We start from the raw sequence: 19,538 nt of genomic DNA on the forward strand, positions 1-19,538 counted from the left end.
AGCTGTTCCTATGTCCTCCCAGTTTCTACAAGGATACTGGAGGAGGTTCAGGATATCTGATATCTCAGCTTACATGCACTTAACCTTATTTTGGTCTTCTCTTACCCAAATTTCTCTTCACCATATTGCCAACCAAGCAACTCCCATCCAAATCTCCAAGTCCAACACCAGGGTGGCACGCTATTAATTTCTCAGACTAGCAGAGAAAATTGGCTTAATTGGTTGCTTCTAGTGCATTCCTTTGGAGCACTTTAACTTGTAGAATACTTCCTTGAAATTATTACTTTTCGACTGCTTCCCATCCTTAGCTTTTTAATTTAAAGAGTTTGTAAACATCTGAAATACCAAATCAAGGCAGTGAAAGACACCAAGCATGAACTGTGGCCTCAGATAATATTTCAGCCTTAAGTGACTTCAGAGAAATGGAAAAAGGAAGGTTCAAGTACATTAAAATTTTATGGTTTCAAGTCAAGAAAGTTACAAGGTGTAGCTAAGTACTTAGCTAGATGAAATTACCTCTGAGCATTAACCAATTATTTTAGCAACGTGAATGCCCATTGCTTAAAAGGAAGAAAAAAGCACCCAAGAAAACACAGAATACTCCTCCTAACTTTAACTCCCAGAAAACTGTGATAAAAATACAAACAAGCGAGGGGGAGGACAATAATTAGACAATTTTCCTGCAGTTTCAAGTGCTTCTTGTACATCTATCTCACTCTCTCTCCCATTCATAGGGACAAAGTAACCTAAGGTGTTTCACTGATTATGCAAGCTAGTGTGCCTTGTAATGGTTTTTGTCTGCCTAATGCCTCATGCAACAGGAAGACCAAACACTGGTTTGAATACTGTATCTGCATTTGACAGTCTTTGTTTGACAAGTGGCTTTCCTGCCTGTAGATCTGGTTCAAAGAAGTTGCTGCTATCCAGGTTAATCAACTTTGCCTACTCCTGAAATAAAACACCTCTCAAGAGAAAAGATTTGGACTTTCAAAGGAGCTTAAGAAAATTAGACTCCAAAATCCTATTAGGTTTCAATGCAGCTGGAAACCTAACTCTTTAAAAAAGAATTTTAAAAAATATTAAAAAATTGAAGCCGAGAAGTACAGAGAGGCAGAAACCCTGCTGTTTCATGAAAACATGAAGAATAGGGGGGGAAAAGATCAGCCTGAATTATCCCTATGAAGTAACAGTTTTGTTTTAAAGCTCATTTTGTTCTGACTTTTCCATATTAATTTTACAGTAATTAATTTTGCAGTTCATGTTCATTTATTAAATGGAATTAGGCAAAGAGACACACCTAATTTTCAGCAGAAAAGTACTTAAAGATTGGTTAAACATTACATATCTGAAAAACAAGTCATCTAGTTATCACTTGCTAAATATATGAAATAAATTATTTAAATTTTTAACTTCAAAATTTAAAATGTTTATAGGTTATTTGTACATGTATGGAAGAAAGAGAGGCTATCATACAACTAAATATAATTACATTTTATTTATGTCACGTGCAGTTTTAGCTAATTGTTTCCATCTGCGGTGTTTTGTTATTAAAAAAACAAGAACACGCCTATATCAAAGAGAAGCATCCTAAAACCTTCAGGCTAACCATATGCAGCCACCAGCCTTCACTGTGCCATGGGTATCTGTGCAATTGTTTATGACATTTGCACTTCATCATTCAAACTGGCTCAACACCCTGTTACGAGTATGTCTTGACAAATTAATCTGGGTATCACATAACATACTTTGCACTAGTCAGTTCCTCTGTATGAGGAAATATCCATTGACTTTATATGCAACGCTATTGTTTTAATTTCTGCCTTTTCCATACAGGCAGGCAAAACAAGGATTTTTTTGATCTTTGTATTTTAGAGAAACAATTCTTCTTGTGACTTGAACCCTGTACTGACTGAGCTCCTCAAATAACATTTTGAAGAATTGCTATAAATCTAAGGAAATCAGAAGCTCGCAAGTTGCTCTTTTCACAATGATCCTTACAGTTTAGAGTTGATTTTCTGTTTAATTTTTTTGCTATAAATTCCACACATGCTTTAGCTTACTAATTAACCAGTGGAGAAAAGAAACATGCCTGCAGTTCCCTGTACTAGAATGGCCTGAACTCACTAATGACGTGTCCCAATTAGGTTTCAATCAAAGTCCTTTTCCTCACTATTGTCATACACCCAGGCAATCAAACAAAACCAAGTATTTTGAATTATGCTATTAACCTTCATTGAGGAATCTGAAAGATGGGAGTAAACAATGCTGGCAGAAGTAACATAAGCCAAGACTCTGTAAGACTTTGTTCATATTTAAAATTTCATTCACTCTCAGGAAGCAGAGCTTTCCATTTCACATGAAGTCAGATTAAAGCCACATGAAAGCAGACGCACCCCTTGACACAGACAAAGTATGCATGAGATCTGTCATGCCTGACTTTTACAGTTCAGTTACAGCAGAGAGCTGTTCAAGTTTAACTTAGCAATGCCTCTGACAGCCAACAGTATGCTGATATATTTTCTCTTAAAACACTGAACACTTTCCTTTCTCCTTCTTCCAGCATGCCAGTATCTTCCATTTTATCAGTCCTGTAGACTAGCGGTCATGCTTGATTTCTTTCTTTCTCTTCCCCTGTCTTAATAAGTCGATGAACAAGTCCTGTCATCTCCCACAAAGCATCAAAAAATCCCTTTCTTCCTGTTCTGCCAGCTTCGGTTTATCTCTAATAATTTTCCACTCAACCTAGCAGAATTACTTCTTATCAGATCCTTTTGCATCAGACATGCAGATACTAAATAACCTCTCATTTTACTTATGCAGGCAATATTTCTGACCCTTCCATTACACCTACTGGGCTGTGCCACTCATTCCCAACAACCTCAGCACTTTCCTACCATTGCTTTGACAGAGTCCAACTCATCTTTCCTAGAAACCAGCTTAACTAAGACTAATTTATGTCTGGTTTGGGGTGGGGTTTTTGAGGGATTTTGTTTTGTTGGGGTTTTTTTGTTTTGTTTGGGTTTTTGGTATGTTTTCTTTTTGGTTGGTTTTTTTCCTAAATACCAGGCTGCGGTACAGACAGCAAAGTCACTCTAGGATGTCTGTGGCATTCACTTGAGGCCAGGAAACAGAACAAAACACCTACAAGAGTCCTATGTCCTCCTGCAGAGACAGTCAAAAGCAATATAGGATGGTCAAAATAATATTGGGAAACTAAGGTCAGGAAACAAACAATCCTTTTCTCCTTGCTTGCACCTTTTCCATGTTGTATCTACACTCGCCTAAGAAATTTAATCTTTAGTATGAAGACTTCCAAACTCCAGCCTTCACCTTTTACTTTCTCTATAAATTAGCAGGAAAAAAACACCACTGAGTTTTAAGCATCTGTCAAGCAAGTTTTCAAGTTTCAGCCATTTCCCTCTAACATACTTTATAGCTCCCATCTGAAGCACACATCTCAAAATCCCCTGGTACAATTTTAGTGTTGCTCAGACTTAGATAATAAATCATTACTGGTTTATTTCAAAACCAATTAATAGAAATTTCTGTACAAATTTAAGGCAAGTGATGCAGCTAAGGAACTTGCCTGCCTGACAGGAGATTAAGCAAAAGGTTGCAAGCATCCTTAACATTATGTTGCTGGACTAGACACAACAGGCCTCTCACACTGTACTTTTTTTTTTAAAGTGTTGCATGCAGATCAATAGTCTCCTTGAAAACTCTCTCACACTAATACTCATGTCTACCAGATTACCAAATATTTTTCATTTATCTAAATGGGAATTTTCTTTCCGTGGTGTTAGGCAATCTCTTCTACAAAGAGAACCTGTAACAAAAAAAGGCTCCTGCCAGAGGATGGTAACACAGTGCATTGGATCAATCTGAATCACTAAGGCACAGGCCAACTGCTAAAGAAGATAAATCTGTCATCTTGCAAAACATCTGGTGGCAAAACACCTCAGTATCCCTTCATGTATGAAGGGTTTTCAACAGTCTAGGAGAGATTAAACCTTTCCATTCTCTGCTATAGGAAGATAGGGGTGGTACCAAGCAGAATCCTAAAAACCTTTAGAATTTCAAAGGCTGCAGAAAAGCTACATAAACAGTCATACAATACACTGGAAGGGCGGGGACAGCAGTCATACAATACACTGGGACACCAGACTTCTCCACTTCTGCTATGACATCTCTCGCTGTCAAAGAAGAAGGCTGAAAACAAAGGGCATACAGAGCCACTAGCATGAAATCAAACTGCACAAATGTGTGTTGGTGGTAGGAATGCATAGAAGTGGATTTAGAGGTACAAGGGGAATTAGAGGGGAATGGAAGACAAGCTCACATGTAATGTCATGGCTACACAGCTGTCAATCACAAGAGAATTTTTCTTGTGCACATTACACTGAAGCATAAGACACAGCAATACCACCACGTAGCTCTTCTCTTTCATGTAAAATATACAAATAACATTTAGACCTCAGAAGAGACTCTAAGGAACACTTAAAAACACACTACATAATTGAAATATTAACAGGATTTACATATGCAGACTGAAAGAGCAGGATATTGTGTTAAAATCCCCTACACTGCAGGCTGATTTAAATGTTTCAGTTTCACTGGGATTTAGGCAAGAAACCTGAAGAAACTGACCAGCAACGCTTTCATTACTAAACAGACGTGTACGATTTTGACATTTGTAGTTTGCAGTACAAACAGACTACAAATTAATGAGTAATGTCGACATTCCTAAAAGTATTTCAAAAACAACACAGAACCGCATTTCCACTGTAGCCCTGCATTGGTTTCTCTGTAACTCAGCGACGAGGAGTGTCACGGGGAAGGAGTCTGAGCAGGGCAACTACGTTTTCTGTCCCGTATCCCGGCGCTGGAGGCGGATCCCGGCCGTGGACTTCCCCGAGGCGGCTCCAGCCCTTCGGGCGGGCTGCGCCGCAGGACACCGGGGCTGCTGCCGTTGAAGGGGCCCGCCCGCCGCTCTTATCGCCCGAGGGGCTGCAGGGCGTGTGTGGCGCAGATACACCGCGGAAACCGGGAGCGCCCCTTCACCCCCCTGCCCCGCCGGCGGGCCGAGCACCGTTACAGGACTTGCTCCGGGACCCCCGGGCTTGGGTCGCCTCCGGAGCCCGCCGGCACCGCCCGGCGGGGGAGGAGCCGCCGCTGAGCCGGTTCGTTCCCCGCCGCCCGAGCGGCGCGGAGAGGGGGAGGCGGCGCGGCCGCCTGCGCCTCAAGTTGGCGGAGCGCCGGCGGGGGACGGGCAGACCCTTCCCGCCCACGAGGAACGCGCGCACTCACCCGCCGAGCCTCCGGCGACGACTTGGTGAGAGGCCTCCTGCAGAAAGCCCCGGGGCTGCCGAGCCATCCTTGCCCGCGCTGCGGCGGCGACGAGAGGGAGCTGGCGCCTGGAGAGCGGCTGGGAGCCGGGGCCGAGTCCGCGCGGGGCGGGTGGGGAAGAGCCTGAGGGGCCGCGGTTATCTGCGGGCGGGAGGGGGAGCCGCGAACGCCGGGGGCGGGGGCGCCGGCGCGCGGCCCCGCGGCGGCCTCTGGCAGCCGGCCCCGGGCAGAGGGCGGCCCCGGGCACCGCACGGGCGCGCAGCTACGGGCGATCGCTTCTAGCCGGAAAGCGGCAGCCTCTCTCTCTATTAGGGCAGAGCCGGGACGGCCGGCGCTGCGATCGCCCAGGCCGGGGCGGGGAGCGAGGCTGTGGCACTGTCAGCGGGTCGGCGGGGGACGGCAGCCGATCGCCTGCTCGGGCTCGGGTCGTACACTGCCGCCTCGGGCTGGTGTATACAGTGCACATCCTGCTCCCCACCGCTGCTGGGAACCAGCTATCAGCGCGCATCCTCTGCTCCTCAACGTCTGGGAAGGGTCGCTGGTGCCGCTGAGCTCACAGGCTGTCTTTTGAAGCCTACTGTGCTTTAAAAACCTTTAGTCTAAAGGTTGGTTCCATCTCTTTGATGTTCAAAGGACACGGGTATGTTGTCACTTAGAGAGTAACTATTACAGGTTACACGGACTTGTGGGCCCATCTTAGTAAACAAAAGAGTGACAGGGCACGGGCTGGAAGGGGTGGGACACAGTCAGCGCCATTGCGGACAGCCCCCAGCACTGCTTTCGAAAAGGCCAGTTTCTGCTTTTCCAGAAGATGCCCGAGTACAACGTGGGGGCAGCATGGGCTCGTCCTAGAGGAAGCACCATTGATGGGCAAGACAGTTCAGAGTATCAGAGATACATTAGTTTGCTGAGTGCTTGCGCGTGTTTTGTGATAGTTTAGCCACAAATGTTGCTAATTGACTAGAGCTTCCAGACTTGAAAGGAAATGTAGCTTTTTGTAACGTAGAACAAAGATTAGAGGAAAACAACGGGTTTATTGCTACTGAAAAGGATGGGAACATAGGAAATATACAGAGATGTCTTAATAAAATGTTAAAAGACCAAGACCCTAATTGCAAAAAGGAATAATAGTCAGGAATAGTATTCAGCTCTATCACTTGAATGCATCAGCAAATAAACAATAACATGAATTTTTGATCTATATAGAAGCTGAGTGCAGCTTGCTGTGGGAATACAGAATAACTCCCTTAAATTAATAAAACTTGAATGTGCTGACCTTTAAGTAATTAAAATCTTAACTTCAATGTTTCATTAGCATTTGTGTTAGTTCCCTTGGTTTGGCTCCTTGATAATGCTGCTCAATAAATACTCCTGGATGATCAAGTCTCCAGTGTTCCCTATTATCAAAAAGCAGATGCTGAAGCATCACCACTTTTTTGTTCCAGAGATATAGGTCTCCCTGTGCAATGTTCTTTTGGGTACAAATAGCAAATCTAGTATTAAGGTGGACTTTGCTACAGTATTTCGTCAGCAAAGAGAGTTTGGAGTTCATCAGAGTGCAGAAACTGGTCAGATAAATTTGTTTTCTGCATGTGTCCCTGCATCAAAGAGAATAACGGTCAGAGTGCATGTAAATTACATAGATGTTCACACAGTAGCATAACACCTGCTCCTTAAAAAAAAAAGCAACCTCTGCTATTGTTAGGAAACTATTAAGGTTGTTTCACAGTATTCAAACTCCAAATCTATGCCCCCTAATTCAATTCCACAACTGGAAGTCTCTTTGGCACATCTCCCTTATTTTCCATCCACCCCTCTCTCCTCCTCCGCAAAGGGCAACCTTCCCACTGTGCAGGTTTCCTAGAGCACTTCTAGGCTTAATCCTGTTTCCGTATGGCCTCTTCCGAAACCATGAGCACCACTCCGATCTCTTCCTCGATATCCCTGGCAGGGTCTGTCACTCCATTTGTGGTTACTGCGTCCCTTAGTGGGAAGGTCCGTGCATCCTGGGCAGCCCGCCAGCGCTAACAGCCGAGAAGGGGCCCGCAGCTGGCTGTGCGGGGGCAGGACGGGCCGGAGAGACCCCGGGCATCGTCCCGCTCCCACCCGCCGCTCCCGCCGGGTCCCGCCGCGCCGCCTCTCCCGCCCGCAGGGCGGCGCCACCGCCGCGCCCCGGCCCCGCCGCCTCGCCCCGCCCCCGGGCCGCGGCCCCGCCGCCGCGCGCTCCCGAGGGCGGCGGGCGCGCGCGCCCCTCCCCCCGCCCGCCCGCGGCTTTGTTGCGGAGGCGGCGGCGGGGCCGGAGCGCGCAGGTAACGGGGCGGCGGGGCCGGGTCGGGGCCGCCCCGCGGTGCTGGGGTTGGAACTCGGCCCATGCTCTGCGGCGGGGCTCGGCGGCGGCGGCGCGTCCCGCCGAGGCGGCGTTAGGTCGGGCCGCTCTGACCCAGCGCCTCCCCGCGGGCGAGCGGCCCTGCCCGGCCTCCTCCGCCCCCGGGACCGAGGCGTCGCCGGGCGCTTGCGCCACTGACCGGCTGCGTGTGCCGTGGCAGCCCCTTGGCTGGGTTAGTGTTACCTCGCCATGGCCGCCGGGCGACCCGGCTTGCCCGACTTAGCGCCCGCTCCGCAGCCGGAGATGGGGGGCAGCAAGTTTGCCGTGCGGGATGCGCGGTTTGGGGTCCCAGAGGCTGCGGCTCTGCGGGAAGGGAAGGGACGGGACGGGACGGACGGGCTGCCGCATCCCGGGACGGGGACAGCGCTGAGAAGGGGGCCGGGACAGTCCGAGATGGAACCTGCCCCGAACAAATTCAGGGGGTCGGTGCTGGATCTTTAGTGTCAGATGAGAACAAACTGTGGAAGATGCTCACCGCTGTAGTAATGCATTAAAAAAAAAAAAAAAAAAAAAAAACAAAAAAAAAAAAAAAAAACCGCACCAAAAGAACTTCTCAAAATAAAGTTTATGCTTTTTTTCTTTCAATATTTATGACTTAAAGTTGCTTAGGAAATCCCAATGAGCTGTATACCTCAGCTCCTGTTGTAATTCGTGCTAATCGGAGTTCTTGATGATGATGTGAGGGTCTATTTCTTCTGAGGAAGAAGGCTATGGTTTCTTAGTGTGAAGAGTCGGGGAGCAAAACATTCAGTAAACGTACCCAAAGGACTGTTCTAGGTACAACTTCAGGGGGTTGAGGAGATTGGAGCTGGGTTGCTGTAAGAGTTTGTTCGGCCCGAGTTTGGGAATTCAGAGTGTCCTGCAGTGCCATAGTGGCTTTTAAATATTCCAGCAAGTTCTAACTCCAGTTAGACAGTCTTAAATTGCAGTGCTTTAGCTGTGGAAGAAAAATCGGTTAACCACAGCAATGTGCTTTCTAGCTCAGAAGATCTCAGAGCCGCAAATCTTGGAGGTTCCAGGATCTGTGGGATTTAAGGAAGGGCAGTGATGTGCTTGCCTTGTTCTTGTACTGTCCTTGACCATCTGTACTTGACCAGTTCTGCTCTGGGAATGTACAACTCTGGTTTAGCTTGAAGCCACTTGTTTTAGATTATTTGTTTATTTAAATATGTAGTGGCACTAGCTTATAAATCCCATGAGGTTTAACAGGGGTTAAAACGGTCATGCCAGTTAAACATGCTGCTTATGTGATAGTTCTCTTTTGGTTTATTTTGCTGTTTACCCAGAATGTTGTCATTCATGATGAGGTTCTTCAGCTGTGTGAGATAGAGCTATATACACCAGTGAGGTGCCCTCAGTTTGATGGCTATGAGCTCTTCTACCCTGTCACTGGTAAAGGGATTAGCACTGATTTCAGGATCTTGAAAGTGATAACCTTGTCCTGCCTGTCCAGCTAAGAAATTACTGCAGTTCTGTTGCAGTAGAAAAAGTGAAGAGAGAGACTGGGACGTGAAATTACATGTAGGATTTAAGAAGGTAGGGACAGTTGCTGCTATTAGTTTCTGTAGGTATTTCAGGTTTTCTTGCAATGATACTGCAAGTTCCTTACAGAATGATACATTACAGTCCCCGTTTGTAATGGGAACTACTGCCCAATAGTAGTGGGTAACAAATTAAATTAAAAAAATCTCTTTCCCCAGTTTTCACATTATAACTAATTATATTTCTTGCCTTTTTGCTTGTTTGCTTGCTTTGTTTCTGGATTTACCTTATTTCTGTTTTAGTTATTAGTTTGCCTCTTTGAGATAAGGAAATGCTACTTTTCTTCACATTCTGTTAATCTATCTCCCTGCTTGTTAGAAGTCATTCTAGATGCTGCTAAATTAGGAATGCATTATAATGGTGTTAAACTCATTCTCTGACCAGTAAGAAGCAAAACAAGGTTTTGTTTCAGGCTTAGTATTTCTCTTGAAGTGAGACAAATCCAACATATTCATTGTATTACTGGCAGAAATAGTATGGTGCTGATGCAACATAAACCACATGTTGCTTTTTACAGTTTGTGGGGCTTTTAGTTTCAGAGAGTGCCTAGGTTAGTAAAAAAAATAAGGGAGTTTTTGGATCTTGCTAGAAGGCATTAGGGGAGAAGAAAAAATACATGTTTGATAGTTCTCTGGGGAAAGAATCAACAAATTATTCATTAGAATTTAAAACAAGAAGATACACATGAGCTGAGAGTGAAGGGGAAGAGCATCCTGCTTATAGATCACACATTTGTGTAAAAGTAGTTGCAAACTTGAGAGATACCCTGATGGATCTTTATGCTACCTGCTTTTTAGTCTGCCAGACATAGGGCAGAACAGATGCTGCGTGTTGATGGCAGTGAAATGCCACAGTGCAATGGTTTTAAGCTATGAATTGGCGATCTGACTTGATGCTCACTTCAGTGCAGATCACCCAAATCAATGCAGAGGTTTCTCACTTTACATCTGTTATCCTATGTGGGCAGTTGGTGTTTTGAAACTTACCTTTGAAACAAACAAACTCTTCTGGGCTGAGGACTATTGACAGATTTAGCTACAAGCTAATGCTGCAACTGACAGATATTCCTGTTAGAATGACTGCTGCCTTTTTCCTTTTCCTTTGAAAGGAAGGTGGTTTTGAAGGAGTAAGAGAATCGGAGTATGGAACCTTAGTTTGCGGAACAGATGCAGCTATGGAAAGAACCAGTGTGAACGCTCAGTTGTTAAGATGATTCTCTGTTGCTTCCAGCCGCCAGTTTTTTAAGTGACAGTATGCTTGGCATGGTCCCTGCTGATTTTGTGAGGAAGCTCCCTGCTTGCTTCACGACAGCAGGCTTCTGTTTTCCATGATGATTCTTGATGTGGACCTTCGTGCTTTAGGGACTGGTTAAAATGCAAACTGACAGTTTCTGCAGAGTGGTGGCATTTGGTATACTAAAGAATATTATATATTAGAATTTTGAAAATAGTTTATGTGTGTATTTGCTTTATATGGCAAGGTTCTTTAGCAGGGGAGCTACAGAGGGTCTTCTGTGAGAAGCTGCTAGAAGCTTCCCTCATGTCTGACAGAGCCAATGCCAGCCAGCTTCGCGATGAATCCGCTGCTGGCTAAGGCCAACCCTGTCAGCAGCAGTGGCAGCACCTCTGGAATAACGGAGTTAAAAAAGGGGAGAGGACTGGGAATTCTTACTTGCAGCTGGAGAGGGGAGTTAGAAAGTATGAGAGAAGAAACTCTGCAGACACCAAGATTGGTGATGAAGGAGAGGGAGGAGGTGCTCCAGCCACCAGAGAAGAGGTTCCCCTGCAGCCTGTTGTGCACACCATGGTGAGGCAGCTGTGCCTCCGCAGTCCAGAGAAGATCCCCCACTGGAGCGGGTGTCAGTGCCCAGAGGAGGCTGTGACCCCATGGGAAACCTGTGCTGTACCAGCTCTTGGCAGGCCGATGACAGAGCAGGTTTGCTGGTAGGGGATAACCATGGGGGACCCACGCTGGAGGAGCTTGGTAATGAAAGATTGAACCACGTGGAAGGGACTCACGCTGGAGCAGTTTGGGGATAATTAGTCCGTGGGAAGCAAGCATGTTGAAGTTTATGGAGAACTTTCTCCTGTGGGAGGGATCCCATGCTGAAGCACAGGAAAAGTGTGAGGAATCCTCCCCATGGAGGAAGGAGCAGCAGAGACAATGTGTGATGAACTGACTGGAAACCCTGTTTCTGTCCCTCTGCTCCGCGATGGGGAGGAGGTAGAGAAAACTGGGAGTAAAGTTAAGCCCAAGAAGTGGGAGGAGGGTGTTAAAAATTTAGAATTTCCCTGATTCAAATCTGTTTTGCCCATGATGGTAACTGGTGACTGAGCTTTTTGTTATATTTTTCTTTTCCCTGTACAGCTGAGGAGAGAGTGATAGAGCAGCTTTTGGTGGGCACATGGATTCCAGTCAGAGTCAGCCCACTGCAACACGAGATATTGCTGGGATTGATCTTTGGTTTTCATAGCATTAATAAATCAAATAATATTTTTTAAATGTTCACATGTAGGTTACAGTTCTCTAAAATAAGATTTCTTGAAACTTTTTTGACATGAAACAGGCACTAAGTAACAGACAAGATTGTGTAAATTGAATTCCAGTGGATTCCTATCATAATGCAATATGTGTTGCTTAAGGGTTTACTCTATTTTATTGAACATCTAAACATGAAAACAGCTTATTGTATTTACTGTGCACTGTTACACTTGGCTGAGTCTTTCCAAAGGCGTTGTAATATTTATTTCCTGCTTTTCAGAGAAATTAAAACTCAGTGGTTTAGTTAATTATTCTGAAAGCATTTTTTATTTTGAAACTTAGAGCTGTGGTACCTGTGGCCTAAAATCAACTTCATTTTGGCCACCAGAGTGGCTTATTTTCTTCCCTTTTTTGTTTGTTATTTTTTGTTATGTTTACCTATGCTTTTCTCTAGTAGGCATGTAGAAGGAGTTTATTGTGTCAGGAGGCTGTTTGTACCTGTGTTGTGGCTTGGGTGTGCTACATGAGCACCAGATGACTTGCAGGAATGCTCCTGTGGGTTCTAGAGTAGGGAAGGGGTTGAAGGGCTTAGTAGGGTCCATGAGTGACTTACAGGCTGCTTGCCATTATAGTTGCTGAAATATATTCTGGAAAATCACATTGAGAAAAGGCATATAATCCTTACTCTTGACTTCACAGGTAGTTAAAATTATTGTCAATATGTTTGTTTTATTTTTAGCATGGACTAAAATACATGAGACTGGTTCATAGTGTCTGTTATGAAACAGAAAAAAAGTCAAGAGAGTGGCTGTGGTATCATTTTGTTCAGTATCTCTTGCTAGAGGAGCAAACCCAGGAGCTGATCCAACTTCCCTTTAAGTGAATGGCAAAACTCCCATTGGTCACAAAAGCACGGGATTACACCGTGGGTTTGGAAAAAATAATTGGTAATGAGTTCAGCTACTGAAGGGCAGTAATTTTTGCACCATGAAATCCGTAATAAATTGAGTTAAGGAGATCCACATAACATGCTGGTGGACAAATGTTATCCTTTCTGTCCTTTTATGTAAATCTGTTGAAGACAGAATTTGATCTTTAAGTTATATGTTCATTTAAATAGTTATATTCTGACTAGCTATGCACTAATTTAAATATGAAGTGTGAAATAAATTAGAAAAATCTAACCTGGTGCAGTAATGTTGTATTAGGACTAAGAAGGATTTTGATTAGGTCTTTGATTAGGTCTTTGAAGGGAGAGAGTTGCAGCTACCATCAGGGTTTGTGGAATGAGAGCAAGGTTGTATCTGAATCAAAACTGTTCTGAAAATGCTGTATGATGCTCCAGTGTGAGAGAATTTAACATGGGATCAAAAACTGCTGCACTTGAAGCAAACAGACTACATTTATGATTTACAGTAGTAATTTATTTAAGCCAATTTACAAGTTCACTGGTACTTTAGCTTATAAATAAAAATGTCCAATTGTAAAAGGAGTATTTAGTGCTGAAGAGTTACTTCATGGGTGGGCATGTGTATAAATTGCCCTGGGTGAGACTAGAATTGGAAAACGTTCTTAGTTACCAATTTAACAAAATAATGATCCTAAGCTTAGATTGGCTTGGTGAAAATATCATAGGGCTTTCTGAGGCATGGCAGTTGAGGTGTATGGAATTTTTTAGTGCATAAAGTTAAATATGTTTAAAACTTTGTATTACATATTTTTTAAGATGTTCTTGACTTGTTTCCTTTGGGGTTAATCAACTCTGCTTTAGCTTTCTTTCATTACACTGTTTCCAAATATATGTTTGACCCCCTTTCCTTGTTAATTCTGATATTTCAACAGGTGAGAAAGTGGAACCATTCTTCTTGCTTGCCTGTTGTATTTGATAGGAAAGAAAACATAAGCAAACAAAATACATTGAAACATAGCAAACATAATGCAAACTACATTACACATTTAACTACTACTACATTACACACTTACTACTATTACACATTTAACTTCATTTTAGGAATTGACTACCAAAAAGATCAACCTAGTTACCAAAAAAATAGTATCTCAGCTTGCAGCTGAGTGCAGTTAAGAGATCTGAGAACACTGACTGAGCATAATTACAGAAGCTAAGACATTCCAGTGGTATCTTCGAAGCTATTGAAAAAAGTTATGCAAAAATAAGTGTATTCTTTTTTTTAAGCATTTATTTCTCTGAGTAATGGTATGATATATATTTATATACTTCTTTTTGAAAGTTAGTGCTGTTTGGGAGAGACTATATGGCAAAATGTGAAGATACATATCTAATGCACTGTTGTCTCGGATGTTGTAATTTATGCTTGTTGTAGTTGCCTGAATTATCCCATCCCATCATTAGTGGTATTGATATAATAAAATCATTAGTATCCATAGAATAGTTCAATAAAGTTATTAGTATTACTTTTAGAAAGTCACAACTTACTTTCCTTAAATAGTGTTCTTAACTTAAAATTTCTGTGATCTGCAGTTGGACTTGCTTTAAGATGCTGCTTCTCAATGTGTTCTTGTGATTCACATTCAAGTAAGTAAAATTTCAGGTTCTGTAGGAATTTCAGGCATTAAGTGACTAGGGGGTGGGAATGTGTTAAATTTGCTATGTAAATTTTTAGATAGAAGCTTGAGAAACAAAGCAGTGTTGTTCATCATGTATTTCTGTAGTGTGCCTCTTATGTGTGCACAGGCAGTTTTTCCATTTGCTCTTATGGCAGAGTATTAGGATGTGGTTTTCCTTGTCTGAGATTTGACATAAGCGCTGTGTGATCGGTTTGCTCCTTGGTACCTTTTTTGTAATGAGGAAATTGGGTGAAACACCCACCACAGTTTTAAGATTTATTGAAATTTTTGTAGCTTTTCTTGTAGAGCTACAGAAATGTGTTTTTGTTTTTATTTTCTTTTTTACAAATATTACTAGATGAGCGATACAGCAACTATGATAGACATTCAGTTGCTTAGTGTAATCAAAGCAGGCCAATTAAATACTTAGATAATGATTTAGACCTGTTTTCATAGGCACTTGCTCACTTTTTTCCACCTTTTTCTTTTTTTTTTTTTTTTTTTTTTTTGCTTCTGCTAGTTGTCATGATACCAGGAGATTGTTGTCAGTAACTAGATTAAAATGAAATAAAAATTAGTCTTGAAGTAGTTAAATATCTCCATTCCATGATCTATATCTGAAGAAAAACAAACAGTATTTAATGCATCTGTGTTCCTGGATCTGTCTGTAATGGTATTTATTTTTATTAAACCACAGGAATCTTGAAGTTTAACTTTTCCCTTTGCACCTGACTGTATGATGAAAAAGGATGTAGTTCCACACCTATATCCTTCTCAAGTGTAGCCTGTATTGATGTCATTGTTCCTTAAAGAGATATCAGCAAACCCATAGTTCTGCTCAGCTTTATTTTAAAGTGCATTTTGATTAAAATTTAAATTTAGCAAGTGGAAAAGCCACTTTCACTTTAAAATTTGCTTTCCCTTCAAGTTAAAATTTAAAACAAAGAAAAAAGACAGCATTCTGTTCTCATTTTGTGGTGCTATGTAAAGTTCATTGCAGGAGATTTTCTTTTCCATTAGTCTCGTCAATTGTCATTTATGGGGAACAAGCTGCGTTGGAAAAGCTGAGCCACAGGAGGAGCTGTGTGAATTCCCTCATGCCCTTGTTCACCAATTCTCTTTGTCTTATAGGATAATACATAGAGCCTCAGTTATACTGCTCTGTGCTCCATTCCTGCCTTCTTGCTGTGACCACCTGTTGGTTGTTTTCAGGTGTTCCTGACTAAATTAGTCCCATCTTTTCCTGTGTTTGGGTACTGTGTAAGGGATGTGGGTATTTCAAGGATTCCCTTACCCTGCTCAGCTGCCTTCAACGTGTTGTTGAGTGTGAGGCAGGATGTTTTAAAGAAAAGAAGTGGGGTGGAGGGGTGGAATTCACTGTCCATTTCCTGCATTGTCTCTTTGCTTGCACCAGGTTCTAAATTAGCTGCTGATCTTGCTAGACGTGCCTTGGAGACCAGAATTGGCTGGCTGCTCAGCCAGTTCGTGGCCCTTGGCAAGCTCAGGCACCTGCTGAAGTGCTGCACAGAAGGCATAGCTCTGCCTCTCCTTCTTTCTGCTATTCTGCAGCCAGAGCTCAATCACCTTGGCTGATGGGCACAAAGGGTCCTGGGGAGGGAAGGAGACTGCTCTTTTTCACTCCCAGACATGAATTGAAGGCACGGTAGCGTTTTTAAGGCAAGGTTTAAATGGCTCAATTTCAGAAATGCTGTGTGTGACAGCAGTAGTCAAATTAATCTTTAAAGTTAGGCATAATATAGCTTCAGCTCCCACTGTGCAGAAGTATCCTTGAATAGGGACAGCAGTCGCCTTCTGAAACTTTGTTTTTGCATGTTTGAGGAGTTTCCTTTTTTAATGAAAAGGACCACATCTAATACCTTAAATTGTGATACAGTTTTGAGTAGTTTTTGAGAGTTACCTGTGTTTGCTTATTTGCTTGCATTAAGAAGAAAAAATAAAGCCTCACATCTGGATTGGGAGTGTGTAGTCATATGCTGAATCTTGTAGAAAAATGGTGCTTCTTTATAACAGTTTTTGAGACATATTTTGCAAATATTAAAGGATAACAAAAGATTTCACACATGTACAACAGTTTCAGCCTAGCATGGGAGTGAATGTAGTTTGTTGATTGTTTTCTTCTGAAACAGTATTGTTTTCTGAATAGTCTCACATTATGTCTTCTGAATATCTCATTAGCAAACAGAGATGTGAAGTAGCTGTTGAGATTTTGATTCATTTTCCCCCGCCAGCTCCTGCCGTAGGTGTGCAGGGTCGCACGCCGGTAGATGGAGCCCCGTGCCAGCAGCCGGCTTTGAGCAGCCTGGTGAGCGAACCTGCAGCCAGGCGGGAGCGCCTTCTGGCGCCTGTGTCTGTGATATGTTTTATTCATTGAAACGGATATGGGTTTGAAATTAAATGTCTACCGTTGGCTGTGTGAGTCAAGGCAGTGACTGTGTGCTCAGATGCTTGGGGACAGCCTTGTGGCGTTCATGACGGGCAGGCGATCGGGTGAAATGCCCTGATCTGTTCCAGAGTGCTGCAAGGATGAGAGTACATGTGGCTTGCCACGTTTTTCTGTTAACTTCTGAGCCAACTGCGTGTCCTTAGGCAAATCCTTGTTGAAACCATCAAAAACAGGACCTATGGGAAGCTCTTAAGAAACTTACAAAGCAGATTAAAACAGAAGTTTTGGGACTTAGTTTTGTAATTTTGTTATTCAGATATGCAAACTGCTGATTTTTAAAAAACATATTTTTGAGTATAGAATATTGTTAAATAGAGCAGTTCAGAAATTCAAAATCAGCAGCAGCTAATCTTGCATATTACCTCTTTTGCACTGTGTGTCCACACCCACAGCCCAGAGTTGTGTTACGTGGCTCAACTACATGATACCGTGAACTGGGTTTGTTGATATTTCTGTCAGCCACTTGTAGAACTGTAAAAAATGTCCAAGTTTTTTGTAACTTTATTTAGAAATCGATTTACCTGATGCAGTCTTGTATATAGCCAAGTTACTGTAGTGTTAGAAGAGTTCTTAAACAGCAAGATGTTAATTTTACTTGAAAGTTTGAAATATAGTTCTTAATTTTAAAGGGAGAGAGGAGGAAAATTTTTGAGGGATAATAATAACATAAATTGTTCTTGTGGGGGTTTTTACTGGATTTGTTCCAGTAAGTCTACACTTGAAATATCTGAGAGATTAGTAGTATTCTGTGATTGTTACAGGTACGCCATTCCTATAACATATGCCCTGCATTTTTTATTTGAAATTCCAAGTGTCTTAATGTTTACATTTCAAAACAATGGGGAGGGTGTGGGTCCCTGGTGTTTTTTCTCTGACTAATATTTCTGCACAGTAACACTCCTGTACTGTACCTTAAATCTCAAAAGAAAAAGTAAGTCATTCTTAAAGCCTGAAGATTTGTCTGATGACTGTATGAATACTGGGCTAAGTTGCAATCTGAAATAATCTTTGGAAATGTGTTTCTACCTGCTGTCCATTATGTGTGTTAAACTGGAATTCAGATGTTAGGGAATGGACAGAGAAGTGAGATTGTGAAAGGATTTTTCAGAAATAAATTGTTCAGTTAGAATTCTGCTGGAATTGTATCATTTTGTTTGCTTTATTTGTTTGAATGTTTAGTAGTTGCCTTTGCTTATGATTTGCAAAAATGAAGTTACAGATTTTCTTTCACATGGCACATAGTTGGATGGGGCTTTGAGCAACCTGATCTAGTGGTAGGTTTCCCTGGCCATGGCAGGGGGTTGGAATAGGTGGTCTTCAAGATCCCTTCCAATCCACACTATGCTAGGTTCATGGTAACAAAGTATTACAGCACTCCTGTCATTCAAACCCAATTATTTGTTGCAGTCTGGAGAGGAAGCTTTAGACGGTATTGCAATTTGTTATTGATTCAGTGCATTTTTAACAAATCGGACACAAATCACAGCTATAAACATCTTTGTGCTTTGATGGGAAAAATAAATAGTCATGTGTGGGGTTGACCCCAGCCAACAGCTAAACACCCGCACAGCTGCTCACTTGCTGCTCTCCCCAGCAGGCTGAGGAGGAAAATAAGGAGAGTGAAAGAAAATTCATGTTTCAAGACAGTGACAGTTTAATAAGCAAAGGAAAAAGAAGAAAGAACAAACCAACCAACCAAAACTAAAACCAACAAAAATTTGTGCAAATGGAGTCACTTGCCACCTCTCACCTGCAGCACGCTCTGGTCCAGCCAGTCTCAGAGAGCTGTTGCTTTAGAGGAAAAGCTGCATACCCCCTTTCTTTGCTTTGCCCAGTTTCCATTGCTAAGCGTGACATTATATGGTGTGGAATATCTTTTTGGCTGGTTTGGGTCAGCTCTGCCCCCTCACAACTTCTTGCCTGTGCCCAAGCTACTCTCTGGAGGCACAGAGTTGGTGGGAAGCAAAAGCCTTGATGCTGTGGAAGTAGTGTGGGCAACATTCAAATTACTGGTATATTATCAGCACTGTGTTAGCCATAACCCCAAAACACCAAAATACCATGTGTGCTGTTACAAAGGAAGGTAATGACATCCAAACCAGAGTCAGTACAAGTAGAAGCATATCTTTTCAATAGTAAAAATACTCTTTTCTAAAATGTGTTATGAAAAGCAAATTTGTAGCAGCATTGATGACAGACAGATGGATATGCAGCTTAAATTTGTAAGGGAGGAATTTCTAAATTTATATAGATACAATTTGCATAAGCAAGTCTCAATTTTTAAAATTCTAGTAATAATTTAGAAGAAATTTTACTTCTATGCAGCGGTGACTTCTCACATATGAATGAAGTTGCAACATATGTATTTGGCATTAGTGATGTCTTAAGCCACCATTATTTTGTTCAAGAATGATCATGCCCTTTTGTTTTGAGCCATTGTGTTTTTGTATTCTTTGACTTTTGATTTAGTTAGTACCAGAGGCAGTGATATTAGCACTGTAGCAGAAGTTGTACAGCAGGAAGCTGTTAGCTACAGCAGGAAGCTGTAGCAGAATATAAGTATTTTACTTGAGTGTTTACTTGAGTGTTTATGAAAATAATCTACCTCTGCCTCTCAAGGGCATGATTACAAAGTTTAGCTCATGTTCTTGTTAAAAGGATATTTTCTTTGCAGAGGAGGGAGTTTTTTTCAGAAGTTTGACAGTAAAGCTTTCAGTGAAATACAGGGTAGAA

General features: G+C 42.5%; 1 protein-coding gene across 2 annotated transcripts in view; it reads right to left on the reverse strand.

The window, feature by feature from the left end:
- SLC25A21 (solute carrier family 25 member 21) overlaps positions 1 to 5,485 on the reverse strand; it is a 234,729-nt gene extending 229,244 nt beyond the window's left edge. For both annotated transcript variants that reach the window (XM_058807401.1, XM_058807400.1), the window contains exon 1: positions 5,308 to 5,485. In XM_058807401.1, the coding sequence (XP_058663384.1) occupies positions 5,308 to 5,374 (67 nt within the window). In that variant the 5' untranslated portion in view covers positions 5,375 to 5,485. The remainder of the gene's footprint in view (positions 1 to 5,307) is intronic.
- Positions 5,486 to 19,538: the final 14,053 nt, after the last annotated feature.

The sequence above is a fragment of the Ammospiza caudacuta genome, chromosome 6, assembly GCF_027887145.1.
Source record: "Ammospiza caudacuta isolate bAmmCau1 chromosome 6, bAmmCau1.pri, whole genome shotgun sequence".
In the NCBI taxonomy this organism is placed as follows: Eukaryota; Metazoa; Chordata; class Aves; order Passeriformes; family Passerellidae; genus Ammospiza; species Ammospiza caudacuta.